Source organism: Thunnus albacares, chromosome 6, assembly GCF_914725855.1.
Source record: "Thunnus albacares chromosome 6, fThuAlb1.1, whole genome shotgun sequence".
NCBI lineage: Eukaryota > Metazoa > Chordata > Actinopteri > Scombriformes > Scombridae > Thunnus > Thunnus albacares.
Genome location: NC_058111.1, coordinates 24,137,339 through 24,163,317, shown reverse-complemented (window position 1 = coordinate 24,163,317; position 25,979 = coordinate 24,137,339). Strand labels below are relative to the sequence as shown.

Sequence of the window (25,979 nt, the reverse complement as noted above, 5' to 3'; positions counted from 1 at the left end):
CTCTCCTGAGCTCACAACAAGCACAATAGAGACTGACAAGTGTTATCTGCTGAACTGTCAGTGTGGTGATTGAGTACTGCTACACTGAGTACACAATGGAAAGGTACTACACTAACGCTGTATAGACAGGCAAACACATAAAGCTTCAAAACTTGAGTCAATGAGCGACAGAAAATGCACACAACACATTTATATCTGCAGATAAATTTGTGATGAATTAATAGTCAGCCAAAGTACAACTCTGAGGAAAACCACAAAACAATTTTCAACAAATTGACTTCATTCTTTACTGGTGTTTATTTTATTTATTTATTTAATGACAAAGGAATCATGTTCAAGAGCAGCATCTTTTCTTTTTACACAAGGAAGCAATACAAAGAAGTATAAAGCTGAACAGGTAAAAACTTTGTATATAATATAAAAAGCATAGAAGTTTTAATAAGCAGCTGCTGATAAGGAGTTAGTCAATGACATTTCAAGTACAGTTTATTTATTTCAAATACGTGTTGCTCATTCATAAGGATTGTATTGTATTGTGTATCTATGTAAAAGTCTTCTTGGGTATTCATTGATGATAACTGATCATGAGATGATAATTGGTATGAAAATGTTCACAACTGTTACAGCAAACATGTCGTTGCCTAAACCGAACTCATCACAGCCACACACAGTTCATTGCTCTCTTTAAATACACTTAAGGATTTTGCAATTTTCAGCTTACTGCTGCAAAACAACAGTTGACTGCATGTAATTTCTAAAATGGACTTCATATTCTGTTTGAGTGCAAAGGGTGTCAGAAAATGATCAACATGACAATATGGTGTTTATCTGATGTTTTTTTTGCTATTAACATACAAGTTTATAAAAACTGTGGCCTTAATCTATTAAAAGCTACATAACTTTCATTTATTCACAGAATTCAAAAGAGGAATAAATAACTAATTCGGGAACATGTTTTAAGTTTGACCCACTGAAGCTCATTTACATAGTGTCTCTCCACTTTTTTCTCTCTATGTGGTGATACAGTATCATGCCTTCAATGATTCAGAAAAGCAGCATTATTTTTGGGGCGGTGACATCTGTGGCAATTTTGAAAATGACTTGACTGGTACAAGCAAAGACTGACAAGCTGTCTCTATCTATAATATAAAGGAGGAAATGAAAACATCACTTATACACTTGTTGCTTGAAGGAGGAACTTCACCAGACCAAGTGTACTCTTCCTCAGTTTTCCTCCTCTACACCCAGGCCTGCCAGCCCGGGAAGAGTCTGCTGAGGTTTTTGGGGTCCATGGCCTGTTGGATGAGCAGGTTGACCTGTCCCCCCTCGCTGAGCACCGTGCCCTCCTCCACCCCCTTCAGCTTCTCCTGCAGCCGCAGCAACACCCGCTCTGCCACCTTGTTGAAGCTCTGACTGTCACTGCAGGAGGAAGAGCATAAGACGATGACGAAGACAGGACATTATAAAACACATTTTTCATAAACTGCATGTACAACCCTGTCAGCCTCCTCTACTGTAGCACCTGGATTTACGGTGGTTGTCTAAATCGTCTCCTCCTATCACGGAGCTGAGCGTTGCGTTGAGCTCCTGCTGCTCGTCATGCTGCAGGTAAAAGGCCTTCAGGGGGTTCATGGTCCAGTCAAACAAGGGGTCGTACAGCAGCACCTGTACAGCACGCAAACCGGCACACAAACACATCGATACACACGAAAGTGTTGCTTAACATGAAGTCAAAAAAAAACAACATGAGAAAGGCTGATTATGGACCCAAGAAGTGGCAGTGTGTGTGTGTGTTTGTGTGGATGAGGTTCGGTATGTACTCTACATACCTCTACAATAGTCAGCAGAGCTTCTTGAGAGCTCCTCATCACCTCCATGGTCTTCTCACAACACCTAACCAAAGAAAACAGGTGGACTTTGAGATAAGTAGTTTTTCTTTCTTTAAAAAAATAGTATTCTCTTTATTAATCAAAGTGTCTTTAAAATGCACCAAAAAATGTTTTAAAAACCTGCCCTGCAGGGAGCCTATATAGTTATTAGGGCTGGGTATCAGTACTTGATACCTTTAAGGTATCAACCGAAATAACCCAGTACCAAGTAGTATCAAAACTATATAATACCCGGATCAGAAAAAAAAAGACTATTTGTATGGTTTTGCCTGCAGCCAATCACTGCAAGTGATTTAATGCGACGTGTGATTGGCCCACTACCACAGCAGCTACAACCCATACAGTCCGTGGTCATACTTCATTGTACAGTTTTGTAGTGATTGAATAAATATTTCAATAATTTGAACACTTTCAAAATGTACTTGTGTAAAATCATTTGGATGGGGAGGAGTGGTAGCATTTTACGCAGCCTAATGCTTCCATTCACATGATGGGTATCAAATTAAGTAGAAAAGAAAAGGTATAGAAGGTATAGGTATATATATATATAGGTATGAGGTACTCTATTGGTATCGGTATCACTTTAAGGTTACTGGTATTGGTTCTGGTGTTGTAATTTTTTAAACGGTACCCAGCCCTAATACTTATAGATAGAGACTGTGAAAAGATATAATTAACTGAATGTTGTGAATAGCCATCTCAAGCAAGTTTCATGTCTCTGCAAATGATTTTTTATACTGCAGTGAAATAATGAAATCATTCATTAAAACTTAAGTATGCTTTGGAAAAATCGTCAGCAGTGTTTTTGACGTTAACACACACAAATACACACAAAATAACCCATGTAAAGAAACACCCTGTGAAACAACAAAGCAGTCGGGTTCCTACAAGTTCAGATACATAAATCAACATGAGAACAAACAACTACAGCATACAGAGCCATTGGAAATGTTATGGGACAACAATATCAGAGCACAGTCATAATTTCCTCTTCACCTCCTGAAAACTCCCTCCACTCCAGTGATGCCCATCCCGTCCACGATGTCTCTGGACAGCCTGAAGGGGACGGTCTCGGGGGTGGGGAGGATCTTCCCCTGCTCAAAGGCCACACCTGAAGACCAAAAGCATGAAAAGGAAACAGAAAGAGTGACTGGTTATGATGCTGCTATATCATCAGTGCACTTACACAAAGTTGCTTTCATGTTGCTTGATAACAACCACTGTGCCTCTGAACTTTTCCGTTTACATAAATGAATCAAATGATTTTACCTAAATCGATGTGCACCAGTTCAGCAGTCTGCTCATCAATCAGGATGTTCTGGATGTGTCGGTCGCCGAGGCCGACGATGTAGCCAACTGTGGGTACAAAACAGAGTGTTGGTAAGGCATCCAGCGTCTGCGTCAAAAGCAGATTTTCCACAAATGTAGTCAACAAGTCAACACAAAGATTTGTTACTGACATAAAGAAAAGTGTCTCTAATAATGTGAATGAATAATTAGCAAATTCTCCATAATTTGAAATTGTGGCCTAAGCAGCAGCCTGGTGCAGACCTGCCTCCATATTTGTTTTGGTCAGACAAACAACCTGCTTGAATAAACAACATCAGCCCAAAGATTTCATTTCAACCCACATGTATCAAAACACGACTGAGACTCGATGTTGTGCTGTTGTGTGTGTGTATCAATATACAATACTGTTTTTCCGTGAGTGTTTACCTATAGAGGAGGTGGCCACGCTGCGGGTGTAAGCCAGCCGTTTCTCCATCCACACCGCAGGGTCCAGGAATCGCTCCATGCAGAAATACCTGAAGACTGGCCTGAAGTTCCTGCACACCTCGCTGTAGACTTGAAGCTTCTCATCAAATGCGAACCTCTGTGCCTCCTACGATGACAGCACAACAAATTAACAGGGCAGATTTTTTTGTCTTTTTTTGTGTGTGTGAATGCAGTTCTACAGACAATGAAACAAATCTGACATACATTTTCAGTTTATCTAAAAAGAACAAGACTCAGAAACAAATGAAACCATGATAAACACAATGAGCAAGCTGTCTGTTAGAAACAAATGTTTGAGTTCACTGTTTCTCTTTCATTTAACATCACAGTGCTGAACAGAGTAAGCCTGAGCAGTACCATCATCTTCTTGCGGCAGGCCATGTTAGTCCAGTCTTGAGGTCGGAAGCGTTTGTGGGCTCCTTTACTGGGATCCACCAGGAACTCTCCGATGGGCACCGTGCCGGAGCACCACTCTAACACGCCGCTACGCTGCGAGAAAGGCACCACCTGGGATGAAGTACAAGAGAGTCTCTCATATCACAGCAGTTAACCGCATTTTCAACAGCTGTGCTGCTTTATTTTAAGAAAACAAGGAGAATTACAAGTTCAAAAGATAAAGATCAAAGAAAATATGCAACAGAGCAACACAGCCTTGATTTATTATTCTCTTTAAGTGAAAAAGACAGGCGAGTTAATAAAGTGTATAACCTTGTATCGTCTGATGTTGAGCTTCCTCTTGCGAGTGTCCGTGTTGCGCTGCAGCAGCATGGAGCACATGCTGAAGACCTGCTGCATCACTGCATCCTGCCGCAGGTCGTCCTGGCCCTGTTAACACAGAGAGGGCAAAGGTCAGAGAACATATAGCAGCCAGGGACCATTGAGAAGCTCATTTTAAACCTCATTTTAATGAAGCAAAGAGCTGTTCCGTGCATTTTCCAGGCCTGGAAAGTCTTACATGTGATTCCTATAATTGTAATATTTAGGCATTTTATTCAAATTCACATTTTTTCCACTATGCCACGTAAACAATACATTAACAAGTCACATTAACAGCATGTTGATGTATAAATACAATTCAAAGAGGTTAAAGATTAGAAAAACTGTCATTTCACCATGACTCTCCCAATAGTAAATTATTAGCCTTTAAGTGGATAACGAGTGTTTCTGTAAACACAAACATGTGCTCACACACACCCGCTGTCCCCTAAAGAATGTCCTCATTACAGAGGTGTGAAAGCATGTTTGTAATCCAACAAACTTTTTTATTTGTTCCAGCACAAAAAACAGGATTAATAATTACCAAGAGCTGAGCTGAAATGGAAAAGAACTGAGGTCACAGTTAAAAGCTGTGCAGCTGGTCAGACTTTAATCAGACCTGACAGCAGCTTTAGCTTCAAAGAGCAGAGATTTGAAGAACTAACACACATACAAGAGGAAAAAAAGATGTCTTTGTACATGTTTGTAACACACACTTAACCTACTTAACTTACACAGTGCATCAAAGGCAGACTTAGAACACTTTCAGACATACATAAGATGCAAACTGAGAGATGAGAGACACACACACACACAAACACACACACACACACACACACACACACACACACACACACACATTTACCTTGACCAGCTGTCTCCTGCTCTTGCCGTCAGAGCCGACACAGTCGATGATTTTGGGCAGGTTGACTCCTCCGGCCAGATGATAGTGGGGCAAGAAGGATCTGACAGTCACCAAGTTGTCATAGCGACCAGATGGATCAACCTATTCACACAATTGAATAACTCTTGTTATCATTACAACTGTTTGTGTTGCACTGTTGTTTAACAAGCGTGACAGTAACAGAAATATGAAAAATCATGATTATACGTCACAAAAAATAGGGTTCTTTCTGAACTTTGTGCTATTTAATGGCAACAATTGTCACAGAAATCAAATAAATCATCATGAAATCTGTTTTTGAGTTGAAATCTATATTATTTTCATATGACATTCAACAAGCAGCCAATTGAAATTAAATGGGTCAATCAAACCAAGTAAATCTCCTGCTGATCTTCCATCATACACAAAAGTCGAACTACAACTCGTCACTCTCTGGTTATACTGCAAGTTGAGAAGCTCATCATTTTTTTTCACCTTGATCTCCATTGTGGGGATAGCAACCTCGTCCAGGTCCTTGATTTGCATGATGGGCTGATCAGCAGGGATCGGAATAGCCCCTATATTTAAAACAAGGATACGAAGGATGACAAATAGCTGGACAGATGATACACACATTTAGAAAAAGGAAAAGAGAGACACAACTTTCCCTAATCAAACAAAAATAAATACTGTAGTTACCATCTACAAATCTGTTCACTGTCCATGTAGGACAATGAACAGGTGTAACGATCAGAGGATTTTTATACCAAAAAAGGAACATTACAAGTGCTGAGGAGCATTACATCTGGATAAAAAAGCAGTACGTGCAGCACTGCTCTGATTACTCACTCTTCTCAGTCTTGTGCTTGCTGGCGTCCATATAAGCCAGAGTGATGTAGGCATCACAGAGACGCTCTATCCCCCGGATCATCTGGCCTCTCTTTTTCCTGATCGCACTAATGATCTTGCGGGCCACATCTGAACGCTCCTGTGTGAGGAAAAACTTCACTTGTAAAACAGAGCTAAGGGTTTTTAAAGAGCTGTGCAGAGAATTAATTTAAAAAGGTGACTGAAGTGGTTTGTCTGATGATGATGATGCGTTTTCTACTTCAAAGTGTACAACACTGGTATTAAAATAGAACTGCTGTAGAATAAAACTAATGGCTATAAAAAACAAAATCATTACCATTTGTATAAAATGTCAAAAGATGTATTGACTAATAACAGAACTATGTTGTCTTTGTTTCATTTGTAAAATGATGCAACAAATCAATACTTGATTAAAGACTATTATGAAAGTGGCAAATAAGATCTTTGGCAATCAGAAACCTCTCCTCACTGCCCTCAGTATAGGACACATCTGTGCGTTCAGGCAGCTGCAAACTAAAAAGCAAACTCAAGCTCTCATTTATCAAAGTGCTTTAAACTTCAGGCACAAGCACACAAGTGATTTCAGTGTATTTTGTGCAGAGTTGGAAAATTTACTCACATCAATAAAAGGAAAGGAAACTTGACATTAACATTTTTTTTGCTCATCACATCTCTTTACTTTGCTATTTCACATAATAGCAAGGATAAGTAAAAACCTTTCCCTACCAAACCCTTTTTTTGCAGTGGTGTTCAATGTTGTCAGGAGATACCTGACCTAAGAATAAATGTACAAGATTAATAATTTCAACCAAGAATTCAATGACAGTTGTCTATAATTAACAGTTGTGGATATTTGAACTTAAATAAGTAGTGAGAGCTGACGGCCAACCTGTTTTCATTGTTGAAAGAATGAGCAATGACTGCTGCTACTATCCACATCACAGCTAGTTCTCATCCTAAAAAAATGTATGTATATTTATATATATATATATATATATATATATATATATATATATATATATATATATTTAGCTCTCTCTATATATAGAGAGAGTTGCCTTAGCAACTGTTTTATTGATAAAACATTGGGATATTTGATTTTGTCTAAATCATGAGGCCATACTGTACTGTATTTCTACATCATGAATATTTGTCATGTTCAAGCCATGTGTGAAAGACAGAATCATGTTCTAATGAGAATCTGATTAGTACATAAATGTCAGTAAAAAGTCAGTGAGCATCATTTGACAAAAGTCCCACCAGGTCAAATGGTGATGGCTGCCGCGGAGCGCTCTTTGACAGCCGGGTTTTGCAAAAGTTCTCGTCTTTGTTGGCGTTCACCAAGGCGAAGATGATGAAGAGCGTGTGATGGGGGTGTTCGAGAGATGAACGGCAGATCAGCTGTGAGGAGAGAAAACAACTGAAGCAGAAGTAGAAGCAAAATCCTGTATTTTCCCAGTCCTGAACTGTAGACTGTTATACATCAATAAAATTCTTGTATTTTCTATGAATTTGGATTTTTGAGGAATAGAGCTATACAGGTTTTGGACGATGAAAGTCATTAAAAAGGTAATGTGCTATTGTGTATAAACAAAATGATGCATTACGTCACTGAGGACATCATGGAAGCCCACATCCTCTGTGATGCCAGTTGCCATCTTGGTTCCCATGCGAGCGGCCAGCTGATACATGAGAGGTAGAAACTTATAGGAGGGGATCTTCTTCACTCCTTTCTGAAACACAAAATAAGTGAAGATTAAAGCCTTTGATCTTTAATCTGAACAGCTTGTGTCTTCAATTTTGCCCCAGAAAAATACCAGTTAACAAAAATAATCAATTCAGGTGTCTTTGGCTAACCTTCATCATGTCGTTGACGGCCTTAACGTCGGCATTTTCCAGCCAGAGCGACGCCAGGCGGAACACCCAGGTGTCGTGCTCCTCGCCTTGCTCCAGACACTGGATGTAATTCTCCACCGCCTTACACAGGAAGCGCTGTCTGTCTGCCTGCAGGTTAGACAGGGCCTTCTCATCCAGCTCCAGCTCTCTTTGCACCTTTATTGTGTACCTGTGAATTCAGACAAAGAGCCAGTAGATTAAACGCTTCATGGTTTCTTCGAGCTGCAATCAGGGCTAGTCAAGCAGGAAATTTAAATGTGTAAAACAGACTTTTTTTTCTTAGAGCGCAGACCTGTTGGACGTTACTTTACGTTCCTTCATCAAGTCCACTTCCTCTTTGGCCTTCTCCAGCAAGGCCTGCTTGTTCTCAAACTCAGAGGAGTTCATGTATTTGTCGATGCTCTGGTACTGGGCGTCTGAGAAGCGGGCCAGCGACAGGAAGGCCTCAGTCCGCTGACTCTGCAGCCTGGAGTCCTGCACTCCTGACTCACCCTCAATCACCTCCACCGCCTGAGAGAACATCACAGACAGACTTTTACTAATCTGGAAAGCTACCAGCACCTCTCACAAAAGGAAGTTACAGTCAAAATCATCCTGATAGTTCAGCAGCAGCAGTGGCTACAAAAAAAATCCTGTAGTTGGATGGCGATGTATAGAGGCACACAAAAACATATGAATTATTTAATTTTGTCCATAGAAATCTGCCATAGCCCAAGGACATAAACTATGAGTTTGCAGAGGTTTGGACATAAATAAATTATTCATATATGTTGGGCTGTGTGTGTGTGTGTGTGCTGCTCTCACAGTGTTTCTGCTGTGTGGTCACAGTGAGTGCGGGTAGCTGCGGGACACTGCCTAGCTGCTGGGAAATAACTCATTCATTTCTTTGAGGAAGGCATGCTACATGTGTGTTAACAAATGTGTGTGTACTTCAGGGTGTTGAGAGAGAGTTTCATCAAGTAACGTATGTAAGAAATTTTGAGACCTTTAAGAAGCCTGTTTGCCTTCTAGATATTTTTCCACTTATATGCACATAAAAGAACTGCTCCTTCCAGAAAACAGTTCCGTTTTTTCTTAAATCTATGCAAGACATGTGGTCCAATTCATTTGTGATGATTATTTCCAGGAACTGTGGACACCTCAGTTTGTAAGAAAAAGATTAGATTTGCTGTTTCCTGAGCAAATATTCATCGAAATACTGTCAACAACAACAACAAGGCTTGAACCAGGTTATCAGGATACTATTAGCTTCTTCTTACCCTCTCCAGGTACTTCTCAAGTATGACTCCAGGACTTTCCAGGCAGGTCTCAGCCAGCCAGTTACCACACAGCCTGAGGCACTCAGTGTAGACCGGGGCCAGAGCAGGGTTTAAATCCACCTGGTCAACATGTAAGAAAACAAAGAATAATCAAAGGAAGACTCTTGACATTTTGGCTAATGCGTATTTGAATTAATCTGATGTATTTGTGTATTAGTGGATATCATTATAACATTGGGATGTTCTATAATTAAAGTATGTTTTTTATTACAATAAAATGGTTTGATTTGAGTCTGTGTGTTTGTGTCTGACCTTTTCCTCGAGGTTGTTTATCATCTGTCTCAGCAGGCCCAGAGCTAGACCTTCCTCTCCCTTTGCCCAGAACACCTGGGCCTCCTCCAGTTGCCATGACAATACAGGTGATGACGCCCAGGACCCTCTACCGCCATGCTGCTTCATCTCGAACACTGCCCGCTCTGCCAGCTGGACACAGTGGATACACGGATTACAACAGAGTGAGTGTGTGGTAGTTGAAGTGAAAGTAAACGTTTCCTTACATCCGACCACACACATATTCGGATGCTACCTGCGTGTTCCCAGCATTACGAGCCAGCCGGCAGAGCTCCATCAGGTGTTCAGTGAGCACAGAGGTGAGGTAGTGGGTGCCGTCGGGGTCTCCCACCTTGGACATCAGCGTGTTCTGGGCGACAGAGCGAACGGCCAGAATGGGCTCCACCAATGCAAAGTCACTGTCGGTGAGCAGCTGGGAATGCTGCCGCCACTGGCTGCAAACGTCCCTCAGAGCAACATCTGAGAAGCGCCTGATACATAAAGGAATAAAACATAAACATTAGTTAGGATTCATAAATCCACATATTCTCTGTTGTATATTGTTGCTGATGTTTGACTTCTGGCATCACCTAGAGAAGAGCTGTTTGACGCTCTCCAGCTCCCTGATGCTCTGCAGGTTCCTGAGGGCCGGGTACAGAGAAGACACGGCCTCTAGACTGCCTCTGCACAGCTCCTCCACTTCTGCACCCCTGTGGAAACACACAAGCTCATAGATGAGCAAATAATTTTGCCACAACAGAGTCCTAATTACCTTATATTGGAGGTAAAACTGAGTGTCTAAATGTCTGCCATACCTGGCCTGTTTCAGAGTTTCTTCAAGTACGGAGAATTCTTTGTCCCTTAACGCTTGCAGGCCACAAAACACTGATTCATGGAAGCCAGGTTTGGATTTTTCACTCCTGATGTATCAAATTTGATTTGGAGAGAATAAAAAAAGACATGAAAAAGGCATCAAGTGAGATTTCCTCTAATCCTATGATAGCTTATACTTGTTTTTTGTGCAGTTTTTGTTTATGCCTCCCTCCACTCTCCTCCCCTCACCTCTCTGACAGGTCGCAGTCCCACTGGGTGTTCCTCCAGGCGGCCTGGAAGCGGAGCTCTCTCAGCTCAGCTCCCCACTCCATCCCTTCACTCTCCAGACCCCTCAGATAGGTAGTGAGGATGCTGCTCAGACCAAAGTTCTGGAGGCCCTGTTGGCACAATAGTGAGAAAGAGAGGAAATTAATATTAAAGAGATTGTATTAGACTATTTTATATTGGAGCCATTTCATCTGTTGTTTGTTCGCACATCTTGCCCAGTGCATCTTTCACTAACTTACCTCCACGATCCCCACTTGGCGAGTGACCTCCGGCAGAGTAGAGTGAAGGTCGTATGAGGTCAGAGCTTTCCCCCACATGGCCTCATGCTCATAAGTTCGAATCCTATGAATAAAGTATAAATAAATAAAGTCTGTGATTCTGATGATTATTCGGGTCTGGAGAAAATAAGTGATAATGTCTGCAGGTCTAATCACTAGATTATTGATTACCTTGTCAGTGGACTTGTCATCGTCTCTCCTCCACAGCCATAAAGACTATCAGGCTCTCCGATGCTCCGATAGACTTCAATCAACAGCTCCTACAAACATGTAAGAGAGTGAGAAAAACAGGAACAAATGAGTGGGGAAAAAAATTATAATTAAAAAATTATATAATACAAATGGCTGAAAGACGAATATAATGACTTTATATTGGATTGCATGATGATCAGAAGTCAGAATACATGTTTAGGTATGTAAAAATCACAATGTCCTGTTAATTATCATCACACTGGGTAGTAAGAAATCCAACTGGAACTGTTTTTTTTCTGCTGGCATTATCAAATATCTCAGAAATAATTTATTTTGTGAGACAACTTATGATATAAAATATTATGATGGAAAGGAGAGATGATAAACAACACATATCTGACATGAAGGTCTGACCTGCAGACTGATATTAGTGTCTTCCATGCTCTTCTCAATCAGGCTGGAGATGGTGAAGTTCTGGCTGTTCTCCTCAAAATTGATCTTGCGTGTTGCTCTGGACTTGGTTCTACAGATTAGACAGAAATACATTGACCAGAAAAAGATAAAGAAAGATTAAAGAAAATCATAGGAAACAACTTTTTTTTAAAGATGTTTAACGTAGCAGCTTACGACATACTCCCCATTTTGTTTACCTTTCTAACTACATTATAACTACAAAATAATTTAAAATAATTTTGCAATTCATTGAAAAATGCATTTATGAAGTGCAGTTTTAACATTTAATGTGTTGTGAAAACAAAAAGTTTGGTTAAAATTCTCACAATCACCTGCCTGTGGTTTACTCTACTGACCTCAGCAGGGTTCATAGAAAAAAACAAGACAGACAATTAAACGATAACTAAACTCATGCATGTGTGCATACCTGCGACTTTCCTCCGTGTTAGCTTTGATTTTGTCGACATAGATCTCAGTGTAGAGCAGAGCGGTGAAGTGAGCCGAGCAGGACTGAGCAGCTTTGGCCACTTCCAGGTAGTTCAGCTCCAGCCAGAAGTTTGAGTCACACACTGTGCCGCAGGAGGTGCTGAAAGATAGATGCAGGAGTTTATTTCCTCCACACATTGCATGTCTCACAGTAGTACAGACACATTAGTCTGACATTGAAACACATTTCATGCAAATCACATGAAGAAAAGACATCAAGAGTCACACACATTTACTTTTATATGAAAACATATTTGATTACAATAAAAAATACAAACCTATCAGACTCCAGTGGTCTCTGCTGGTGTCTCAGATAGTCGATAACTGCCAGCATGGTACGCAGAGAGGCCTTGTCATACAAGCCCTGGCTGGCACTGTCCGACTCTGTAAGGAATAATAGACACTGATCACAAATAGCACAAAAAAACATAGAGACTGAATCAAATGAATAACTGAACTAAGAAGGTGAAGAGAACAATAAATGATGATTATTAAATATCTTTTCTACCTGAACTTTGTTTACCAGAGTCAGAGTTGAAGGGTGTGGCAGAGCGGCTGGAGGCCTGAGCACTTCTGGAACAAAAACTGAAGAAGTCCTGGATGTGAGAGGAGAGCAACTCTCTCCATGAGCCATCTGAGTCATCCAGCAGGATGGAGTGGATGATGAGGGGCAGCAACCTCTGACAGCAGTCCACTCTCACCTGGAGGTAGGTGGGGAAAGACAGGTGTGGTTAGATCTGGAGCTCTGGATTAGAGACTGACACTAAAACTCAGTTCTACTAAAGCTGCTTTTTGCTTTGAACCAGAGCTAACTAGATATATGTAATGCAAACACAACCATGAATGCTAATTTAACTCCCCTTATTGTTACTGGAAATGTTGATAGTTTTTTCTGCAATATTCTATTTCATCCACAGAGCTCTTATAGGTACAGACACAGAAATACATGATGCGGCTGATGTAAGCAGTCTGATAATGTTCTTTCTGTGCTCACCAGACACAGTGGTCGTGACAGTAGCAGAGCCTCGGTCCTGACTCCTCCGCTGTCCAGCAGGGCGGTGCACAGAGCCTTCAGCCAGACCTTGTGGCCACCCGCCTGAGGAATCCAAAACTCCTGGCTCTCCAGCTTCTCCTTGGCGTCCAAACTCTCCTCGGCACTCACAGCTGCCACCTGATCAGAGGCAAGAGTCAGTAATAATCGGACAGACACAGATATTTCATTGTGTACACACTCAAAATGAAATACAGCTGTGTTTGAAAGGTTTTTAGTCATGATAAACTGTTCACTTTTGGTATGTTTTGTTAATGGTACACACATATAGTGGGCACAAACACACCCCTGACCCACCTTCTTCTTGGCCTTTCTAAAGGGGTTTAGGTAAGCAAGCATGGGGTCTCTGTTGTCTTTGTGTTGCTCCCAGAAGTCGACTCCAGACTGAGTGGCGAGGATGTTCTTCACACACTGAGCTGCTGCCTTCCTCACCTCAATACTGGCACACAACGAAAACACAGAGTACAGCGATAATTGATGCAAAGAGCTTGCTCCTTCCACAGTCACTGATTTTGATTACTGAGGTTTAAGATTCACCGTACCGTTGATGAGTGAGTGCGTCGTTCATGCAGTTGAGGATGATGTAAACACACTGTGACTCAGTGGAGGTGAAGAGAGACACAGCCTTCTCATAGAGGGGGTCTCTGCCGTGGAGCAGGGCGATGGTGGATAAATCTACTGGACCCAGTTCTCCCAGACAGCTCCCTGCTGCCTCTGGAAGAAAAGATGTGTGTTTGTGCTTGTAGAATTTTTCAAAAAATGATAAAAACTATCCTGATGTGACTGAGAACACAGCATACTGTAGCCGTAGAAAGTACTTTTAACTATTGAAAGTATACCAAGAATATCAGCTCCTCCCGGGTGGTTGGCTGCCAGCTTACAGAGCTGCAGCAGACTGAGAACCAGTTTCACAAGCACACTTTCCGTAGGGTCGGCTGAGGAGGACAGAGGACAGGATTTAGAAGACATTACACATTTAACATACGTTTTTATATATATACAATCATCTCCATCTATCAGCAGACCATGGCACTCTTTGAGCAGCTCTCTGATCTGTCCCTTGTTGTCATGCAGCTGTCTGGTCAACTCCTTTAGCCCCTCCAGTCTGGTCAGAGGTAAGGAGTCGCAGGATGTCACTGACAGGAAGTGGGATATCTCCTGTAGAAGTGGAACAAGGAGGGTGTGGTTTAGTAGTAAAATATAGATTTGTTTCTAAAACTGTTTGTATTTGTTGCTGTTACCTGTCTGAGTGTAAAAGTCCCGTTGTTATATTTGAGCATGTGCTGTACAGACCGCAGCTCTTTGAATTCAGGGAGGTCAGGAAAAGCCTCCAACCTGCAGATGGCTCCCTTCAACTTCTGCTGATTCTCTATCACAAGAAACTGCAACAGACTGAGCACCTAGAGGGCCAGAGAGAAGTAAATAATGAAATATGTTGCTGAAAAGAGGGAGAAAAAAACAATTCACAAAAATATCTTAAAAGGCACTTATTAGAAGGACAAATCTGTGTATGAGTTGGCTAATTTGGATCCTTTATTTTAAAAGAAATGACGGATATTATACTGAAATTGGTGCACAGCTTGTTTGTGTACAAAGGCCTCAAATTCTATAGATGCAAAGTCTCTTAAATGACCACAAATTAAGAAAAATGTTTGTAAAAAGGGGTTCTCCGTGCAATGTGCAGCTGAATCAGATGCTTCTCAGATTTGACAACCTTAGATAGTGCTGACAAAAAACTGCTTTTTAATTTAATTAATTTATTAATTAAATTATTAATTTAATTTAATTGTGGTTACTGTTGTTATTATTATGGATATACTGTGTTTGTTTGTGCCAATTTTTTTCCCCCTCTGTGTTCACAAAAAATAATAAACGCTAACAGACATTTTTTCATCAGTCAGTTTGGTAAAAGGTTGGTGCTTCTGTCCAGCTACAATTTTAGTGGACTCTAGTAGCAAATTTGGGAAACAGATGCTCACATGCATGCATAGTTTTGTAGCGTTCTTCTGCATTTTCTACAGATTACATAGAATGTGTACTTATACTATATCATAATATATAAAACCTGAATGCCAAACAGCAAAATCATTAATTTTCTACCCGTCACTTACCTGTTGTGAGATGGCGGGCCGGCTCGTCACCTGAGCTGTGAGAGTCCCAACAATGACCTGTAGGTGGCAGTCTAGAGCGTCATCGCAGAACTGCAGCGCTGCCTGACACACAGAGGTCAGCAGGTCGCAGCACAGAGACAGGCTTCGGTTAGAGACCTCATCACACTGAGCTGGTCTGTGAGTGAGAGAAACACAAACTGGCTTGACTTTGTCGAGGAAGATGAGACGGATGAGTGTTTAGTTGGTGTACGTACAGTCTGTGTGATACTCTACTGTATGTACAGTGTGCATGTATTAATTCACCTGTGAGTATTCGCATGCACCAACCTGCTGTTGATATGGTGGATGAGTGTGTAGATGATGTCCCTGAGGACAAAGGCCCAGGCTCCTCCTAGACCGTCCTTCACCTCTCGGAGCAGCAGGTTGACAAAAAGGTGATACATCAGGAGGATGCGGTGGCGTTCGTAGCTATTGGTCGTCTCATCTGCCTTTTCACACACTGCCAGCAGAATCTTCTGAATAGATATCTATGATAAGAAAAAGGGAGGACAACTGTGAGAAAATCATAAAGAACAGAAACAGTTGGGCTGGTTGTAACAGTTAAAAGACCAAAAAAACCCACATAACTCAAACATCTTACCGGGGTTTTTGACAGAATGGCCACCAGTGACTTGTGGTTGGCACTGTGACACTTGCTGAGGTAGTCCAGTGTAGCTTTGATGACATAGGAGCTGAAGTATGGCGGGTTTGGTACAGGGTCCAGTTCCCTGAAGAGGTTAAACACTTGTTTAGAACATACATTTTCTTTTTCTTTTTAATTTTCAGAAGACGGACAGAAAAACTAACTATTAATTCCCAGAATGAAACGGCAACGTTGTTGTAAAAAGAATCAAACAAATTATTTAATGAATAAACTAACAAACAAATAAAATTAATTAAAAATATTAAATATCAAATTATCATTACCCTGTAAAGCGTTTCAGGTCCTCTCTGTCTCCTTCAGCTCCACTTCCTTCATACAGAGTCATCAGCAGTTCTACTACTATGTCCGCCAGGTTGCTGTGGATCAGGCTGTCAATTTGCTGCAGAAACATGCCAAACATGTAGTACAGTCAAGTAAATCTGCCAGATCTAAATGTAGGCTCAAAGTTACACAGCAGTTTTTACCTGTTTGCCCAGACAGTTGGCATCTTTGAGCAGGTCGTACACCTTGTGGGCCTTCTCTCTCTGCTCCGCGACCTGTGCATCCTGGCCAGACAAGGCGAAGTATGGCAGGATGTTGACCATGATCTTGGGGAAGCAGTCGGCCAACAGCTCTTTCCAGTCCTTCTCAAGATACCTGCCGATAGACTTCACCTGCTCAAAGTCATCCAGGAAGACCAAGTGGGGGATCAGCACCTGATAAGAGGAGCTATAAGAGGGCACAACAAGGATATTATAACCAAGTGCTCATTCATCATTAAACAATGTCTATATTGTCAGAAACTACTTGGAGATATTTTGTGTAATTTCCAAACTCTTCACTCAGTGTAGGATCACTGCATAACACTGAAAGGAGAGGAAACAAAAGGGAAGGACAAATTTATTTCCTTACTTATAGAAATCTTTGACTGTGTCGTGGTCTAGGAGTGTGTAGGGGAAAGACCCAAGAGTGTAGCGGTCGTCAGACTGTCTCTGTGAGAGCCACTCAGCTACCAAGTAGTACAGGTGAGAGCTGACAAATGTTTTCACACTCCTGTAGCCCAGCGTTCTGGATACACTGCACAACATCTGTAAAGAAAAGAAGGACAAAAACACATCATCTCACTCTGTTCTTTCTATAGTTTATTGCTTTAAAGAGAAACCTTTTGATACATGAATGAAACATTTAAGCTCAAACTGAAATATACAAGATGCTATATCAGATGCTTTACCTTTTTAATGAGCTGTTCCTCTATACTGTTTTCCTTATAGGACTGGAAGAGGGCAAACAGGGACTGTTTTTCACAGACTGGACTACAACACAGCACAACAGACAAACTCTTCAAAAGGGTGGCTTGGCGGTTGAACATCTCATCCTGCTGGTCGTCAGAGGAGCTGCTTTTCTGCATACGATCATTAAGACACAAATAACACATGAAAAAAAACAACAACCTAAAACATGCAAAAAGTCAAAGAGATGTGGAAACGCACACAAACACACAATTAACTGATGTGTGTCAAGACTCAGTGATCTTACCGGGAGCTTCATTCCCTCCTGAGCTTTCAGGTAAACGTTCTCAAAAGCTGCCTGCTGGTGTTTTAATGGCAGCATCTTCCTCCTATCTGGATGTTCATGTTTCATCTCTAGAAACAACCTGGACACAAAGCAGAATAATGAAAACACTAAAATTATTAAATGTAGTGTTCCAATCACATTTTAATCATGTTTAGATTTAATATGTGATGCACATCTGTAAAGGAAACGTATTCTGATACACTATCAGTTAGTTATAAGTCAGTTTCCGGATAAAACATACCTCTCTGCTGACATGGCTACAAGCATACGGACTTGGTGATGGGCATCTGCGAGGTGAGACGGAAGGATGACGGACACTGGACGGTCCTCGTCTCTGTCAGGCCCTCTGAGACTCAGGACTGCCCACTTACAACAAGGGTCAGACTGACACAGAGGAGAAAGAGAATATGCAGAAAAGTTGACAAGAGGGTGAGACTTTCTTAAACTGTCAAGAAAACTTAAGAGCTTACCTCCAGCAGGGTGACCAGACACTGCACTAAAGCAGCTCGTACAGTAGCCATGCATTTTCCTGTTTGGCTCAGGATACTAAATCACAGAACAGTGGTTGAGATAGTGTCAGAAACTGAATCACAAACATATAAACCTAATGTTTTCTGTCTGTTAAAATTGTGATTTGAAATAACTAAGATCTTCTTCATTTATTGAGGATTGAAGGCTCCTACAACAAGTGTTAAAGGTAAAAATAGTGTATACTACTAACCAGAACCCAGACACCACTTGTAGCAGGGATCCCTGCACATGTCTCATCTCCTCTGGTGTGTGTTGGGTCCTCCCAAGGCTCCTGATGGAGGGCAACAAACCCAGAAGCACAGCAGCACAGATCTCTTGGTCCTGACGGTAAAGAGAACACAGGTCCCTGTAGACACAGCACAACAAATTAGGTTTAATACATGAAAACATTATTAGATTAGATTAGATTTTAAGACAAAAATTGCTGCATTGTAAAAGAAAACATTAAAGTTTTAATGTTGTCATCAGTGTATTTTATGTTGCTCTGAGCACAACATGGATATTATCAACAACTGCTCTATCAGCAACAAAATGAATTTGTGTAGCAGAAAGATTTCCTTACGCCAGAGGACGGAGCAGCGAGTCAAACTCCTCTGGAGAGAGCGTGTCCTCAGCAGGAAGCTTCTTCAACAGGACGAGATACTGCAAGAGAACCAGACATTTGTGTTCAGCAGCTGAGCCATCATTGCCTCTGCCACCACGTCTCTTCACATCAGCTGCTACCCACCATGTTGAGGTGCAGGGCTTTGCTGAAGTCGATCTGCTCCACCAGCAGCAGCAGCCGGCGCCGCACCTCCTGTGGTTTGAAAAGTTGGCCGTGGACGGGCTGGACAGAGCCGCACTCACACAGGAACTCCAAGATCGCAAGGAGAGCCAGGTCCTGGTGGGCCAGATGATCGTCTGCTAACAGGCTTTTCGCACCTGTAGAAGGACAGAACCGTGATTCATCTACCTAAAATCAGCTGATAGACTTGAAAAAATGTGTATGTATCCTATTTTAAAACAACAGCCACATGCCATATACAGTATATACACACAGTCCTCTATCATTGCAAAATATATTCTCAAGTTCAGTTGAAGATAGCATGAGGCTTCATTAGTCTGTTGTTTGGCATCCGGTTTCCCCAAATCCAGCGATACATGATACAATTTAATCTTGAACATCCTCTAATTAATGAAATGGTTAAATATTTTTCTACTAAAAACTGTATAGTATTTTTTCTGTATTTCTAATCTAAAGCAAAGCACTATTAATCCCTCTTTACCTGGCCCGCAGGAAGTATCAGTGTTATCTCCCTTCTGTCTGTGGTTCCCGTTGGTGCTGCTGTGAGACTCTTCATCATCATCAAACAGGTCAATGTCGTCCCCTTGTTGAGTTCTGGTCATGTCCCAGTCATCATCCGTATGATCGTCTTCATCCACAACACTAACTCTCTTAGAAACACTGCTAACCTGAGGAGACAAGGATGTAAGGCTAATTCAGTAAACAGGCTTGCTGCTCTTGAAATTAAGATTTTCACTTTTAAAAAAAACAAAAAAAAAACATCTTGAATCAGCTTCATACAGCACTACATCTGCCACTTACCAAGAGTTTGCAGATCTCTGCCATGTCACTGAGGAGACTGGACGGCAGAATCATTATGAACAGACAGGAGGAGATATCGTCCTGCAGAAGAGAAAATAAAAGATAAAACGATTGATGATATCAATATAAAAATGTTGTATGTTGTATTTTTCATGTTGATGACAAAAACATGAAGGCCTGTTTCACCTTGTTTCTTCTTGTGGCTGACAGTGTGCAGAGCTTCATGACAGACCTAAGTGTGGTCATGGTCCCTTCTTCCGTCATCTTCACTTTCACACTCGAAATAAAGCCGCTGAAGTCCTGAGCCAGGGCCTGTTAACAACAACACACAACCTTTATAATTTACAATTTATGACATAAAACTGCCCATTACCATGGACTAGTGGAAATATTCAAAACATCTAGCTGATATTATTATATGCATTTACCAGATAGAGTGACACATCTACTGCAGTCGAGTCTGAATGTGTACCTTAGCTTTAGTGAAGAGCTGTGAGCGGCAAGCTTCCTCCTCAGTCAGAAACCCCGTGGAGACGTAACCTGCTAGAACACCAGTCAGCAGACTGAAACAGCGCACCAGACACTCTGGAGGGGTGGACTGAGACTGCGGAGGGTGAATCAGAAAAAAAATCCACTTTGTTACTGTGACGACTATACAGACACATAGGACACATGAATACAGACGTATTAACCTCCACTCACATCAGGCGAGTAGCAGTTGAGCAGGTTGTCAGCCACACAAAGCACGGACTGCTCCAACTTGTTTTTGAGGCCGGGGAGAGCAGTGAACTGGCCATCAGTCGATGTCCTTTTCACCGTCTCGTCGCCCCCTCGGATATCTGAGGGCAGTGTGTTGAAGCTGAACTGCAAGTGCAGCCTCTCAATCTCCTCCAGGTTGTCTCTGGTATCGTGCGATTGCTCTTGAAAAAAGGCACTTTAAAAAAAAATTAAGTAAAACTGATTTATTTTTATTCCAAACAACATGATGATGCCAGGAAACTATTGAGACATGGATTGTGAAAGTTAATATCATACAAGTGTTTCCAGTATCCTGCTCACTCACTGATCTGTGAGTTCCCTCACCTCTCTACTCCGTCAGCACCCAGCAGAAACTTCAGGCCAGCTCTGGTGTCTTTCAAAGTCAGGGAGACCAGGATGTTCGCGATTAGATTGTGAGGAAAATCTCTGCACAGACGACCACAACAAATCAACAGTTTACACAAAGGCAGTATTGTGTAACAGTGTTACTTTAACAGAGAAATGAAAGAAAACAAGAAAGTAATTCATCTTGAGCTCACTGAAGCTTACCCTTCTTTAAAAATGAAAGCAGATCATCTTAAGATATTACAAATTAGCATGAAACCAGAATAAAACTTGACAGACAATTCCACAGTCAGCAATATGTGGTGGAAGAAAAACGCAGTACCAACCTGCAGACGATGGGGTGAGGTCTGGAGCTATCCTCCATCTCATCGCTCTGATCTGTCATCAGAAGCCAGCCTATGAGGGTCTCCTTCAGGTTGGGTGACCCAGATCCCTCTGTGACCCCTGCAAAGTCCCAGCCTGAGCTCGAGATGAGACTCTTAGGGACTGGACACTTCAGCAGGGCCTGGGCTAGACAGAGCGCAGCACTCCTGTGCATATGGAGAAAAAGAGAAAGTCAAGAAACACATGAACACACATGCAGAGACACATTTAATATAATGACATATTTAATGTTGCACAATGAGAAAAGGTAGAGACTCACTGGGACGGTTTACACGCTGATCCAGAGAAGAGCTTCCAGAACTCTCTGTCCATATTGATCAGTCCACCATGGACAATGGAGGCCAGCAGGTCCAGGCTGAGGGCCTCTGTCTGGGGTGAACTGACGCCTCGCAGCGCCAGGGCCCACACTCGACCCCACAGCCTGCCCAGCTCTGCCTTGTAGACCTGGGCCCTCTCCGGGTAGCGGGCCTGGCATCGGGCCACCTCCCTCACACAGCGCAGCACGTATGGCCCCCTCTCTCCTCTCTGCTGCTCTGCTAGGAGCTGGTACAACACTGACAGTAGTGGGACCAGCTCCCGGCCGGGCACCATAGACGGGTACTTAGAGGTGAGCACTGCAGTGATCTGCAGCCTGAGAGGCAAAAATAAAACTTAAATATCTTTACATGATCAATCAAGTGGTTACAGTCAGAGAAACAACAGGATCTCAGGTTATATTATACTTCATATATACACATCTACCACAAAATAAGATAAAATTGTACACAGCATTATTTTTTATCATCAAAATGTTTTCTTATTCATTGTGTTGTGATTTTCGTACCATGGTATGATATCAAAGTCGCTCTGCTGAGACTGCAGATGGTCCCGGAGGACCTCCCAGCCCAGTTCGATGCGCCGTCGCTTGCTGGTGGGACTGCCCATCTGGGTGGCTCTGATGGAGGCCTGCGTCACCTCCAAGATCTGGATGTCACTGTCGTCACTGAACAGCTACAACATGCAGCAAACACAAGATTAAGGACCCTTAATTCATATGATTTATATGACTGCAGTAACTTTTAATTCAAGCTAAATTGTGATTTTCTCTGAGCGTTCCTGTGATAGATATGAAAGTTAAGTGAGATGTTGTCTCTTACCTGGTGACAGATGTCAGCTGTGAGCTCGATGAGATTGTCTTTGACGGCTATGTGTCTTGTGCCTGTAACGTACTTCCCTCTGCTGCCTATATGACTGATTTCTCTGACTAAAGCATCATACAGGTTGTACAGCAGACTGCGCCACTTCGTCCAGTCTTCAGCATGAGCACCTAAAATATGAGATGAGGGACGGTGGGCTTTCTGTCGGTTTATTATGGGACTATATCAATGCTTTTGCATGTTTTAATCTATTACTTTTAAACCATTGTTGCCAACCATTTCCCAAAGCAAGCTAGAATAATTTTAGAGCTGCAACGAATAGTCCCTTAATCGATTAGTTGATCAACAGAAAATTAATCACCAACTAATTTGATAATCTATCAATCATTTTGGGTCATTTCTTAAGAAGAAAATTCCAAATTCTCTGATTCCTTAGGTTTTGGGAAACAGTGACTGGATTTTTGGACATTATATTTACCAAACAATTTTCCAAACCTTTTCCAGATAGAAATAATAAAATACCATTAACATTTTTCAAAATAACAACAAGACAGAATCTACCTGTGTCCTGAGTCTTGGCTCCTTTAGGGTGATGGACACAAATCTGCAGGTTGCAGAACTTCACAGTCTCCTCTTTGAGAACAGCACTGGGCCTCATATCCGCCCAGACATACAGTAAAGAAGGCAGAAGCTCCTCTCCCAGCTGACACACCCTCATCCGACAGTTCATAGCCGCGGATCTCAAGAAGATGTTGAGAGCCGAGACAAGGTGCTCCAAAACAGTCAAGTGTTTCTCCTGCCTGACAGGATCATAACAGCCCATAAAAGAAATCAATAAGCTCATCACGTTTACATTAATACGTGTAACTAATGTTCTTGTCTCAATAAGTAACAGCAGATCAGGATGAATTTTTAAAAGTCTTCACCTGGCGTTAAGCAATGCTTTGGAGAAGAAGCTGAACAGAGTGTTGTCGAATCCATCGCTCTGCATGCAGCAGCCCTGCACCGCCGTGTGGATGATTCTGCTCACCAAGACACGGTTGATGGACTTGGATGAAGAGTTATACAGGTCACAGTACAAGTTCAAAAGACCTGTGGATCATAAAAATAGACAGGGAGGATTTAGTGATTAACAACATGTAACTAACTGGGCAAAACAACACTACGTAATACACTGGTAAGTACAAATACAGCATGATCTTTATCAGTGTGTTAACATGTACAATGATCAAACACATGATGTTTTCATTATTTAGAGAAGTAGCCCACTGACTGTGCCACTGCTGTGGAGTGATGTCACACCAGTACTTGCGGACAGAGAGGATGTCCTTTACTAGGAGGCTGCTGTAATGTTCTCCGTAGGCTGAACAGCTAAATGAATTCTGCAGCCCCTCCATCACATGTTTCAGCAGCTCACTGCACTTTAGACGTGGCCCGCCTGCAAAGAGACACATCATAACTGCAGTCATTACGATACATTTAAACAGATTGCTACTCAGATGAATGAGTAAGGTGCAGTAATGAAAGACGATTACAATATTCATTGTCACTGCCATTTGACATAAATAATGGTGTCTAAATTTGTCTTGTGCATGTGTGCACTAAATTGTAACCAACTAATAATAATAATAACAATAATAATAATAATAATAATAATAATAATAATAATAATAATAATAACACATTTAATTTGTACCGCACTTGTCATTCGTAGTGAATCGCAAAGTGCTACAGCATTAAAAACATACAACACACAACATAAAGAAAATAATAAGAGTTAAATCTTCCTGAATCAAAAGGTTTTTAGGCCTTTTTTCTACTTCTACTTTGTACAAAGACGGTGTCCTTACGTTTGTTTGCGTGGCGGACGAAATATTTGATCAAACTGCACATATCAGCCATCTTCTTCTGCCGCATGGCCATCGTCGACGCTGTGACGTTGGACTTACTTGATTTAATGTTTTCTGTCTCCTTCTGGACATAACGCTGCAGAAACCTGAAAAAAAAAAGACACTAGGCAAAAAAGTGCAGAACATATTTACTTATCAAGGACATTTCATCTGGCAGATAATTGAAGTTAATACAACTAAAAGATTTGGTTTACAGCTTCTTGTAAACCAACTTGAAAATAAAACAGCAATTCTAGAGATAAAATGCCAAAAAAAAAGCCAGCAGATTTACTGTATTATACAGTATGCCAAATTTCCATTTCCTTATAGGCCACAGTAAGATCCTCGCAATCAGCCAGTATGAAGAAATGAGGAAACGAAAATGAAACTAAATTGATATGTTGAAAACAAACAAGGCACATTGTCTGAGCATGCAAGTTTAAAGTAATGAACACCAATGTTGCAAACTCACGTAAAGCTTTGGAAGAAGCGTGCATGAATTACAAAAAATGACCTGTATAATGACTTAATATCCATTTTATTGCACATGTATAAAAATGCAAATATCCAGAGGCAGATTACCTGAAAACAGCATCCCATGTGAGTTGCTTGGAGCCTTTAGCTTTAGGTCCTGAGGTGCGATCCAACTCCTGCACGATCTCTGGGGTTCGAAGGAGCCGTCTGAAGTGCTCAGATTCTTTCTGAAGGCATGAAGAGAGGACACAAGTATTAAAGCTGAAGACACATGACAGCCTTTAATTTAACTTCATATTCAGTATTTCACTTGCTGAAAAAAATGAAAGATGTGGCGATTGCAGCACAGCTATAATGGATCAGATGTGGAAATTGCTTTTTTAAGAGTCAAAACAAAAAACTTAACATATATATAATCTGCACTTTTACAATAATCACTTATTAAACTTGGCTGCAGTAATGTTGACAAAAGCTTGGTGCCATATACAGTATATATATATATATATATGTATCTCATTTAATTGTTTATATGCAGGTGTGATTACCTTCCTCTCTGTGGATTTGTCACTCTCCAGCCCCTTGCAGCACATCAGCAGATCATGAAGAGCCAGACTCATGGTGCCACACAGTGGATACAGACCCAGCTTTCATCCAAGTAGAGCAGATTATTCTACCTGCCAGGACAGGATGTTGACAAAAGAGGTTGTTGTGTATTGTTCCAAATATTGCCTACACTACAGCTAGTCAGTATCACCTCTTTCCTCCAAAGCACTAACGTTACTGTCAAACTATTATTATTGCTATTACATAAAATGACAGCTTAATTAGCTACCAGTCAAATAACTACCGCACACCACTTTATATTTAGCTTAGCCTTAAAGACGAGCTACTTTAGCAACATAACATTGCTTGAACTTGATACACGGACTTCCATTCATTAATACAAACGACCACTGCTTGTTCACCGACCTCTGATGACTGTGTTGACTGTAGTTAGAGGTGACACACATGCAGGTGTTACAGTGCTGAGAGAGCCTGCTGTACTCCTCATGACAACTTTGCAATTTTGACGTGTTGTGAACAGAGACACACGCACGCACTCCCACTCACGCAGACCACGCAGGAAATTCCCGCCCCGGCAGCGTCGCCATAAGGCTCATCACTTCCGGGTCGTCGCTGGAGCCGAGTGTGTCCGTTAACTTTAGTGACAACACGAAAACAAAGTCAATCTTTTGTTTGGTGCGATGTTATGAAAGTTTGGGATTCCCTGTAGATCCCTATTCGATAA

The 25,979-nt window shown here is 41.5% G+C and overlaps 1 protein-coding gene across 2 annotated transcripts; it reads right to left on the bottom strand.

Moving 5' to 3' along the window:
- Positions 1–278: 278 nt before the first annotated feature.
- On the bottom strand, positions 279–25,823 carry atm (ATM serine/threonine kinase). 2 transcript variants are annotated; one of them, XM_044353177.1, is made up of 63 exons: positions 25,661–25,823; positions 25,237–25,365; positions 24,800–24,918; positions 24,179–24,324; positions 23,602–23,766; positions 23,255–23,420; positions 22,890–23,128; positions 22,329–22,498; positions 22,016–22,182; positions 21,452–21,823; positions 21,135–21,338; positions 20,788–20,889; positions 20,407–20,638; positions 20,177–20,308; positions 19,891–20,016; positions 19,705–19,785; positions 19,385–19,571; positions 18,847–19,040; positions 18,682–18,761; positions 18,310–18,465; positions 18,059–18,134; positions 17,830–17,972; positions 17,550–17,667; positions 17,245–17,415; positions 16,926–17,101; positions 16,499–16,742; positions 16,298–16,413; positions 15,972–16,098; positions 15,659–15,858; positions 15,332–15,506; positions 14,462–14,620; positions 14,246–14,378; positions 14,060–14,155; positions 13,763–13,934; positions 13,518–13,659; positions 13,164–13,340; positions 12,678–12,870; positions 12,448–12,553; positions 12,111–12,269; positions 11,645–11,753; positions 11,210–11,298; positions 11,000–11,102; positions 10,722–10,870; positions 10,475–10,579; positions 10,250–10,369; positions 9,916–10,150; positions 9,642–9,812; positions 9,330–9,449; positions 8,363–8,580; positions 8,032–8,239; positions 7,782–7,907; positions 7,435–7,575; positions 6,154–6,292; positions 5,800–5,882; positions 5,287–5,427; positions 4,374–4,490; positions 4,023–4,172; positions 3,606–3,771; positions 3,159–3,245; positions 2,886–3,000; positions 1,830–1,893; positions 1,523–1,665; positions 279–1,419 (listed from the first exon to the last, which is right to left on the bottom strand). In XM_044353177.1, the coding sequence occupies exons 2-63, from the start codon at positions 25,306–25,308 to the stop codon at positions 1,239–1,241; spliced, it is 9,273 nt and encodes a 3,090-aa protein (XP_044209112.1). In that variant the 5' UTR covers positions 25,309–25,365; positions 25,661–25,823; the 3' UTR covers positions 279–1,238. The 2 variants fall into 2 exon arrangements, with proteins under 2 accessions (XP_044209112.1, XP_044209113.1); XM_044353178.1 differs by having other exon boundaries at positions 12,693–12,870.
- Positions 25,824–25,979: the final 156 nt, after the last annotated feature.

What these genes read in the sequence shown, in the direction of transcription:
- atm (XM_044353177.1), bottom strand. Translation starts at nt 25,308, where the DNA reads ATGAGTCTGGCTCTTCATGATCTGCTGATGTGCTGCAAGGGGCTGGAG. An exon ending in AGCTCTTCACTAAAGCTAAG is followed by an intron (nt 20,017 to 20,176) that starts GTACACATTCAG and finishes TGTTGTTAACAG; the next exon opens with GCCCTGGCTCAGGACTTCAG. An exon ending in AACACGGAGGAAAGTCGCAG is followed by an intron (nt 11,754 to 12,110) that starts GTATGCACACAT and finishes TCTAATCTGTAG; the next exon opens with AACCAAGTCCAGAGCAACAC.